We start from the raw sequence: 10,652 nt of genomic DNA, 5'->3' as shown, positions 1-10,652 counted from the left end.
GTCTGCCGGGAGGGCTAGTAGTAATTAAAAATACAGTCTGTAATTAGTATAATTATTTTAATTTATTATGTATTCTTACAGTATGTTAATAAATTTAGCTTCCCTAATTACAGCCATTACAGAATCGAAGGTTTCCTCACAGGTTGGCAGTACCTGGTTCACGGGGAGAGTGTAGCCCCAAGACCCTGTATCACGGAGTAAGTATGCTGCAGATATAGGAGGATTAAACCTATGTTTCACCCAATCCTCAGCTGCTCCTGTATTTCCAGCTGTTGATAAAATAAATCTTAGAATGAAACTTACAAGTTCGCGTTAATTGTATACAACTAATTTACTGGTACTATTAGCATGTCATTTTCTATGTCAATATTTAATCTGGTATGTTGTCAATACAATGTTCGCTCTCAAGAAGAAACTATCCTACAATAGAATAAAAAACCAGTTCTGTTTTTCACATAAAAGCAATAAATCGTATAATTAATCATATTATCAAACCATCGAAATTAATCGCAGTAATATTGTTACGTCGGTAAGAGCAACGCCATCTATCGTCGAATAGCAGAACCCATTATCATAAGAACTAGTAAAATCGAGAACGCTCGCGAAGTACAACGTCATCTATTATCAAATAGCGGAAACCCATATCGAAACTACTCTGTTAGGAATGTTCTTGATAATTCTAGGGATGTCGTATCGACTATAAAAGCGTTGCAGAGATGACGCAAAGGCAGTCAGTAATCGGATTTACTCGAAGCGAAACTGCGAACGGATTACCCGAAGCGAAGTGGAGGAAGAGAATTGAGAATTTTAAAGTCCTCTTTAAGTGTTTTATGTGTTCTAAATGTTAATACAATTTTAATATAAACTTCGGTAGAATTTTTATTTATCCCGAACCCCAGCGTGTAATAATATTGTAAACAGTAAATTCAGTTCATACTTACAGTGTACTAATCTAGAAGTGCCAGTGATGTACATTGTCCCGTAACGGACAGATAATGATCCCATAGCTCTCCTGCCAACAGTCAACTGGGAACAGACAGGATTATTAAATTTTCTGATTGAGTATATTTGAGATTGATCTATCATAATAGTCAACGTTGATTTAAGAGGTCATCAAAGCCTATAGACATGCCTATGTGAATATCCAAACTGACCTTGAAATATGAGGTCGGAGTCTCACAATTACACTATAATATTACATCATTGTTCTACAAAATGGATTACAACTGTCAATAATAAAATTTGGTATTCATGTTGATTTAGATTTAATTTATTACTTCGACAGCTGGAGAAACTCACGCCCTCCTGGTGTTAATTGGTCACCGGAGCCCAAAGACATCAACAACGTAAATGCCGCCACCCATCTTGAGACATGAGTTTTATGTCTCAGTTTTTACAGTAAGTACAACAGCTGCCCACTCTACAAACCGAATTGCACAGATTCATGGCGGAAATAAGCAGACTTGAGATAACCTATCCATGCGGGCTCACAAGACACTCTACCGCCATTAAAGGTTTCCAATATTGATTCCAAAGGTTTTGAATTTAAAAAAAAGCTCATTTGGTCAGTTAAATAAAAAGACGTACACAAATGATCACTTACCACATCCTGATAGTTATACATAGGTACAGTGCTGTGAGCGAAAGGAACTAGAAGGCGTTGTCCAAATGATCTTAACGATAGGAAACCGACCAAGTTCGGGCCGATGCCCTCGATGTAGCGCGCCAGTGATCTTGTTTCCACTTCCGAGAACGGCCCCAAACCAATGTAGTTGCTTGCTGCGGGAGTGAAACTGCCGCCGATAACTGAAAAAGCGATACACTTTTAAATGTATTTTTGAAGTCGTCGTGGCCTAAAGGATAAGACGTCCAGTGCGTTCGTGTTGGAGCGATGCACCGGTGTTCGAATCCCGCAGGCGGGTACCAATTTTTCTAATGAAATACGTACTCAACAAATGTTCACGATTGACTTCCACGGTGAAAGAATAGCATCGTGTAATAAAAATGAAACCCGTAAAATTATAATTTGCGTAATTACTGTTGGTAGGACCTCTTGCGAGTCCGTGCCGGTAGGTACCACCTTCTGCCTATTTCTGCCGTGAAGCAGTAAATAATGTGTTTGGGTTTGAAGGATGGGGCAGCTGTTGTTATTATACTTGAGACCTTAGAACTTATATCTCAAGGTGGGTGGCGCATTTACGTTGTAGATGTCTATGGGCTCCAGTAACAACTTAACACCAGCTCGTCCACCCATCTAAGCAATAAAAAAAGAAAAGACTAGTATTGTCTAGTGCCTAGCGTCGTTTTCTCCTTTTTCGTTAATATTATATTAAAATTTATTCTGAGTACTAATTTCCAGCTAGTGCAAGAAGTAAATAGCAATCCACAAAGCTTAGCCTTAAAATAGTATTCGTGGCGTAAAGAATAAGACGCTTGGTATGCTCATGTGGAGTGACGGTTACGTCAATGGTCAAATCCCGCAAGCAATTTTTCTATCAAAATGCGTACTTAAAAATGTTTACGAACGACTACCACAATGCAGGAGTAACATCGTGTATTAAAAATCAAACCCGCTATTTTAATATGCATAGTTAATAAAGCAATTAAGACATAAATGTCAGATCTCAAGATGAGTGGTGGCATTCACGTTGTGTCTTTAGGTACTGATAATTACTAGGTGGACCATAGCCTCGTTAAAAAGTGTAAGCAATAAAAAAACCTATATAGACAATCTAGAAAATCTTTATAGAATCCATAGGGAAGCAGAGATCTTTGGCTAAAGGATTATATAATACTAATGTTAAATTAGAATTTCTTGTTAAAAGAAGAATCATAAACACAACACAACACACACGCAGAACGCTTTCAAAATAAAACCGATAATTTTCCCTCTTACGCATTTGTGGTATTGTTAGATTTTTATTTGGTAGCTTATATACAATTATTAGTTTAGAATCTAATAATTAAATTGATTAATTTTGACCTACAGTACTTAATAGTCAGAGTAGTTATTTCTATAGATGAAACAGCTATTTACAATTAGTTAAAATTCATCCATGACTATTACTTTAGAATTTATCTTTGAAATTCAATCCTCAGCTTCGCGTTCATCAATCAAAACATAATCCTTGATTAGATCTTAAATTAATTCAACAGAATAAAAGGATATAACAAAGATAAATTTTAACTTCTTACTTCCCCATTGTGAGTTCCAGTTTTTGGTAAGATCTACACCGATAGTGGTTCTAGTTGTTGGCCTTCTATTTTTCACCCAAAGTCTTACCTGCAATGAATACCATACAAAATTATCTCTACTATAAATAAATCTATGGTATTTTCCGTACCTCGTCGTACCAGGTACATAGATTTTCGTAGTGAAAATATTTCGACGGGAGTAAAGTTGACTCTATAAAAGTGCTTGTTAAGTTATTTACCCAATTTTGAAAATCGCACTATGTTTGAAGGTTGGTCGTAAATTCACCTGTGTGTTTGGTGCGAGTTTCTTAACGTTCTCGATAGCGTAAAAGTTAACTGAAATTTGTATGCAGTTGGAACAGCGCCCCTAGCGGCAAACGTGGGCAAACGTTTCAACTCCATACAAATTGGAATTAACTTTTACTCTGTCGAGAACGTTACAAAATTAGCACTAAGTACTCTGTCTATCTAAGAAGGTAAACAAAATTCAAAATCATGAATGCATTTAAAATATTCAAATTCGAAATTCAAAAGTAGGCAAATTAATTCTAGATTAACGAAAAAATCAAAACTCACAGAATCTTGAGTAAATTGATGTCCATCAGGATTGACAATAGGGAATATGTGCCACTCGAAATCCTCCGAAGCGGCTCTGGCCTCAGCGTCTGTTCCCTTGACCAACTGATCAACTAAATAAGTGAGGACTGTCGGTGACAGCCAATCGGCTCCTACTTGTCCGCCTTCTAGCACGAAAGCCTTTTTGCCGGTGCCCCGAGCAATTTTAATACCGGTTATATTTCTACCTAAAAATCAAGTATTTCCATATATATTTATCAATTCCCGTAATTATTAGTTTTAGGGTCTAATGTAAGCCCACACGGGCATTGACCATGCTGTTGCTTAAAAGCATGAGACAAACTTATGCAATAGAATCTTCGATCTCATGATTTATAGTGGATGAAACGAATCAGCCAAATAGCAACTCGTTATTTTTGACTACCTTCATAAGATTGTCCAATTGTTACAACAGAAACAATATCGCTTCGAGTTTCAGCTAAATAGTTGAACCAGTCGTAAATATCTTCTATAGTCTGATAGTTAGTCCAAAATAGCTCCCTTGAAGATTCACGTTTTCTTCTGCTTACAATTTGAGCGTCGAATGCTCTGCAACAAAGCAAATTACTTTTGATTTATTTTAATTTCATATCTTTTACGTTTCTATTGTATGTTCTTTTTTAATTTTAAAGTCTTCTTTATTCAATACCCAAGTTTTCTTTCGTACGACATAGTTGCAATAATTTTAATGCTGTAGCTTTTTAATAGTATTAATTAATAACTGTTGATTACCGAACTGAAATTATAGTCTGTCAATTGTAGTACAACATAGCAGCTTTCCTGCCCTTGAAATCGAAATGTTTATTTATTTCGCGGCAGAAATAGACAAAAGGTAAATTGCCACCACCTTTGCGGTATTAGAATAATATGTTATACAATTAGAAAATGCCAATTGACAATCTCAGTACGCTTGTAAAATACTCAGAAAACACTACCGCCCTTTCTCTGGTGTACTCCTTAGTTGCCTATTAAGATACTAGAAAGAGATAGGGTAGAATCATTCCAGAATACCGCATATTCATATCCATCATTGTTTTCTTTAATAATAAACTTTCACGACACGTTTCATAAAGCACTTACAGGACAAAATTATTCTAATTTTACTACTTACTCTTGTATATTCTCCAACATCAATTCAGAACTGATACTCCTTTTATTTAAAGCAAGCTCAAATTCTGCTCTCATTTCAGGTGGCGCCACAACACTCACATACTCACCCACCACACTGGGCGGTTTCCAAAAATCTAGGCCATCGTCAGCTTCGAACAAATCTTTTAGAAAAGCTACATGTTCTTCTCTTTCTGGTTGAACTTTATACAAAGTATAGTTATCATAACGAACCTTATCACTAAGTATTGATCCACTCAATATACTAAGTACCAATAGTTTCGTGAACATTCTTCTAGAGTAATTGAGACGCAAATGAAATAGATCTTATCGTTATGATACTAAATTTTAACATGACCAAATTAAGAGTGCATTCAGTGCAATAATACAATTGAGGCCAGGTCCTCAAGAAAGATAATAGGAATATCTAATCGATATCTTATCATACTTTATAATTTAAAATAATATCAAGTATTGTAAATCAATTAATTTAGATAATAGTAGCTGACATTATTTACGTTACAACCGCTTGTGTTGCATGCCTAAAATATACTTACTTAAATACCAGTTACGATGTTAAAACTAAAGGTAGCTTCAGATAGCTTAATTACAAACCTACGTACGTTAGCACAGGAATAATATTATAATATCAAAATATCATAAATGAGTAAATATAATGTACTTAATGAAACCATAAAAGCGAATTAAGGTACATAAATATATTATATTGTAATTGTAACACAAATATCCCACTGATTCGATAGGGAAATCCCCGAATAGTTGACACACCGTAATTTGCATGATTATATCATTGTAAAATCCCAGCGTATAAAAAAAATATTTTTACGAAATTATTCAATATTGTAACTATAATATCGTCTCAGGCTACCAATGAATAGGTAGGGTAAAAAATCATTATCAAATAAATGTTCCAGTAAACTATCTTGGTAGATATATTTATGTCTTTAATATTAATTTAGACTCCGTCATGTTAATGCGACTTAAATCTGTTTCAACTACTTATTATTACTTCTGCCGTCACGTCTGCATCTGTAGTATTAGTAGTTCCATCTTATTTCCTAATAAAGACCTCGAAAATATATTCATTACTACCAGCCCATCTCCACTCTTGGTTATCACTCATTACTACTATCAATTTGCATACAAATTTTCAATCTACATTTTCGTTGTACAAAAATTTTCATACAAATTTTTCAATTCATTAAGCACACGCACACAATATGTCGTGTAGCGTTAGGTCGAGGTTTCTGAAATCCCGGAAGCTCCATTCGTAAAATTTTACAATTTAACGTTATAATGAGGATCATCATAAATCTGTTAATGTGCTCCGGCCATTAAGTTGGTGTCACGAAGCGGTCACAATGACAATTTGTCGCCGCTGTAGGGTTGGGCATATTTTTATACTAAAACTAGCCGTACCCGGCCGCTTCGCTGAGCATTTAAAATGAACATTATTATTTTTCACCCCCACAAAGATTATCATCATTAACGCCCCCGCAACTGGTGTAGGGAGTCCAATACTCATATAAATATTAGCCTATCCATTAGGTACATGTATTTTTTACATGTATACCAAGTGTCAAGTCAATCGGATGCATAGTTCAGTAGTTATAACGGAGCATCCGTAAAAACCACTGTAGATTTATATATTAGTGTAGATGTGTTTTTAAGGCTTGCAGCTCCAATTTAGAGTGAAGACAATGTTTAAATTGTGAACACTTTTATTAGTCGCACGATATAGTAAATAGTTGCTTGGTTGTGCCCCTGGCATTGCCTAGTTAAATATACCGCAACTGCCTCCAGCCTCCAGCCATCTTTAAAGACAAGATCGAAGTTCCAATTTATTGTGTAAGGGCTGTACCACCCTTCAGTACGAATCATGCAATTATTTCGCGCCATAAAAGGGCAGAGTGGTGATGCCAATCCGTGCCGGTTTTCAATGTCCTCTCGCATGGCATCAGCAAATATTTTTATGATAAATATCTGCTAAGTTATATCACGTTTTCTAAAGCACAACCCTGTAATGCGAATTCACAAGATCGATCGCCTCGAAGGTAATTAGCAACGGATCAGTTAAACCGAGCTCTTTGCAGTTCATTTTTAACTGTTGACGTTTTGACAGCGCAGATTCAGCGACTGGTGTATTTCAGGACGGAAATTGAGGGCCGTGGCACTCGGTTTTAAGAGTTATTGTTTGAAAGCGGGAGTTAATTTTTAAAGAAATTTCGATATACTAGGCAGTCATGGCACAGACCTTAACCAGATAAAAGTAGGCCTTTTCGGCGCGCACTGCGGTACCGTAGGTCTGGTATAGCCGGTGTGGTGGAGCTCGATGGGGTTTAGTCGGTAGTCGTTCTGCGGGGCAAGTGCTTCGCGCGCCTTTTTCAAGGCGTAGTCTCTTGCGAGGAATTCGGGGAGGTGGAGGACCTTCTCGTCCCCCTTTTCCTCTCAGGAGGCGCCGGAGTCCGACATAACCCGGTTCGTTACCCCCCCGGACCGGGTATCCGTAAATGGATTCGCCAGCGTTAAAAAAAAAAAAAAGGCCTGGTAATAGAAGCAAAAAAAAACTCTGCGAGCTACTCCTCTATCATCCGCTTGTAATAGCAGTACTGTATTCTTTTTTCCCAAATTTCTCCCTAGTTAAGCGTTGCGGTAGGGCATGTTACACAATAATTTATAAGCTCTGTTTATATAAAACGAGTTACCTGCAGTCAAACTGCGTAAGGAGTTTTGCGGGGCATGGTTTAAATGAAAGTATAACTTTTTATGAATAAATAAATAAAATAAAAAAAAAAACATACATACATACATACCATACTACCGTGAAGCAGTAATGCGTTTCGGTTTGAAGGGTGGGGTAGTCGTTGTAACTATACTGAGACCTTAGAACTTATATCTCAAGATAGGTGGCGCATTTACGTTGTAGATGTTTCTGGCTCCAGTAACCACTTAACGCCAGGTCGGCTGTGAGCTCGTTCACCCATCTAAGCAATAAATTAATAAAAAAACGTCAGCCTTAGTTAGTTATCACCAACTTGTCTGCATATTTCTGCAAGAAATTGGGTTCTGATTCGACAGGTAATTTTATCTCTTTAGAGAGACATAGACATATGTTGCCCACTGAGTTTCTCGCCGGATCTTCTCAGTGGGTCGCGTTTCCGATCCGGTGGTAGATTCTGCGAAACACGACTCTTGCTAGGGTTCGCGTTAGCAACATCGTCAGGTTTGAGCCCCGTGAGCTTATCTACTAATTCGGCGAATCTAGAATAACCCCTCGAGGTTGTTAGAATAGGTAGGAAAAAAAGACATAATATGCAGATACTAGTAAAAAAAGTTTATTAAATTTGCGTAATGACTAACGGTTGTACGTGCTGGGAACCTAAATTCTTTCCAATTTGAAGGGTGGAATTTGTATTATGCAATACAATTGTGATAGATTAAAACTAGTTTTTAGGATTTAATCTTGCATTTTTTTATTGTGATAATCTCCGATGTTCCGAATACTGTCTATCTACTTGGTAATTTTCTAATCACGAATAACTAAATTTATCTTTCTATAAAAATACGTATTTCTAGAGTTTTACTTTTCATTTCACACAAAACGAACTAACAGTAGGTAGTATCGTGTAGTCTGGCAGGTTGGTTGACTTTTTTCACTCATCTTCACGAGAAGAGGATACTAGGTGTTAGATTAAACGCGACATTCAACCACAAATACGTAAACCACTCGTGAAAACTTAACAAAAACTCTAAATGTTATTCACTCAGGTGCTCATGAGATCTGCATTAACCAAACTCTAACTGGTGGTAGGACCTCTTGTGAGTCCGCACGGGTAGGTACCACCGCCCCGCCTATTTCTGTCGTGAAGCAGTAATGCGTTTCGATTTGAAAGGTGGGGCAGCCGTTGTAGCTATGCTGATACCTTAGAACTTATATCTCAAGGTGTGTGGCGCATTTGGAGCCTCTGGGTCTGCGGAGGGACTTCGGTTCCCTCTGTATTTTATACCTTATGTTCCATGGGGAGTGCTCTGAGGAATTGTTCGAGATGATACCAGCATCTCGTTTTTAACATCGCACCGCCCGCCACCGGAGTAGAGTTCATCCATACTACCTGGAGCCACTGCGGTCATCCACAGTGCGTTTCCAGATATATTTTTTGCTACGTACCATCCGGCTATGGAATGAGCTTCCCTCCACGGTGTTTCCCGAGCGCTATGACATGTCCTTCTTCAAACGAGGCTTGTGGAGAGTATTAAGCGGTGGGCAGCGGCTTGGCTCTGCCCCTGGCATTGCTGAAGTCCATGGGCGACGGTAACCACTCACCATCAGGTGGGTCGTATGCCCGTCTACCTACAAAGGCAATAAAAAAAAAACGTTGTAGATGTCTATGGGCTCCAGTAATCACTTAACGCCAGGTGGGCTGTGAGCTCGTTCATCCATCTAAGCAAAAAAAAAATGAAAATAAATAATACTAAATTATAATAAGAGATCACCTTTAAATCTGCTATAAAATTATCTCAAAATTTATTGAAAATATCAGCTCGAAAACCAGACACTTAAACGTATATTTTATTCAATCGAATAATTCCAGAAACTGAATTGTTTAACGGTATGTAGGTCAACAATGGTTTTTATATAATTAATTCCAAGCTTAACCATCTGCGTCTCATAAATATTAAGGAAGGCATCTCCGACTCGAGGGATACTTTCGATGAAATTTTACCAAGACTAGTGTATGATTCTTGCTTTGTTTGATAAAGGTTGCAATATAGCTAAGATTTTATTTTGTGTTTTGTATTGACAGAATTATGAACGCCTTGGTGATCTCGAGCGCAACCAATCCACTACCGCTGAAGACACATTTCAAACCTGGTTATATTGAGGACATGTTAATGCTTGCGGCAAATTAAAAGATAATTAATTCTAGAGCCAACACAAATTATGTTGTGTGAACACATAAAAAACGTTTTGTCTTTAATTCCCTTTTTAAAATATACCCTTAATAAGGAGATTGTCGCTATTTCCGCATACCTTCTCAAAAAAGGGACAATATTAGGTAAGCGTAAGTATTAGGTTAGATATTCTTTTACGGACATGCTCCTACTCTACTCCTCTAGGTATTCAATAGCAAGGTATTTAAAAAAAAAAAAATTAGTCCAATCTACAAAAAAAACCTACTAACTTTTTATATGTAATGCGCTCTCATATTCAACCGTCATCTTATTATTGAGATTTCGAAATTCCTATAAAATCTCGCGATTCACGACTGATTTTTTATTCAAGATTTATAGGAATGATTTCTCTCATCTCAAAGCAAAGATTCATGGATTTCACATTTGAGAAAAGCGTTATTTTTTTAATCGATCATCTTCACTATTTTGGAACCAATAGAGCATCAGACATTATTTTAATTGTAATTAAAATTTTGTTCCATTTAAAAAAAAAAAACTTTTAGTTCGCTGCAAACGTTAAACCTGCTAAAACACAGCAAAAATACGTGCGTCTCAATGAGACGGTACCAGCACTAATTACGGATTTAAATAGTGTAATTAGCAGTAGTATTATTGGCCAAACTATCTTGCTTTGATCTTTGCTAAAATACATTCTATTCGTATACCCATAATGAGTTCTCATGCCAATTCTGAACACATTCTGAATATCCGATTCTGCGTCAATAAATGCAAATGATTGCTGAATCACCGTTTTTGTGGTA

At 36.9% G+C, this 10,652-nt stretch overlaps 1 protein-coding gene across 1 annotated transcript; it reads right to left on the bottom strand.

The window, feature by feature from the left end:
• Window positions 1-38: 38 nt before the first annotated feature.
• LOC114243968 (zinc carboxypeptidase) lies at window positions 39-5,301 on the bottom strand. The gene is made up of 7 exons (XM_028175637.2): window positions 4,922-5,301; window positions 4,196-4,359; window positions 3,772-3,998; window positions 3,196-3,283; window positions 1,604-1,806; window positions 942-1,026; window positions 39-269 (listed from the first exon to the last, which is right to left on the bottom strand). Exons 1-7 carry the CDS (start codon window positions 5,206-5,208, stop codon window positions 76-78), a joined length of 1,248 nt encoding a protein of 415 aa, XP_028031438.2. The 5' UTR covers window positions 5,209-5,301; the 3' UTR covers window positions 39-75.
• Window positions 5,302-10,652: the final 5,351 nt, after the last annotated feature.

The sequence above is a fragment of the Bombyx mandarina genome, chromosome 25, assembly GCF_030267445.1.
Source record: "Bombyx mandarina strain Sakado chromosome 25, ASM3026744v2".
NCBI lineage: Eukaryota > Metazoa > Arthropoda > Insecta > Lepidoptera > Bombycidae > Bombyx > Bombyx mandarina.
Note: the sequence above shows the minus strand (reverse complement) of the source record. Positions and strands in the feature narration are given on the sequence as shown.

Coding starts and splice junctions, on each gene's coding strand:
- LOC114243968 (XM_028175637.2), bottom strand. CDS start 5,208: ATGTTCACGAAACTATTGGTACTTAGTATATTGAGTGGATCAATACTT. Junction 3,284..3,771: donor ATCAATTTACTCAAGATTCT/GTGAGTTTTGAT, acceptor TATTCATTGCAG/GTAAGACTTTGGGTGAAAAA. Junction 1,027..1,603: donor TGTATAACTATCAGGATGTG/GTAAGTGATCAT, acceptor GTCTGTTCCCAG/TTGACTGTTGGCAGGAGAGC.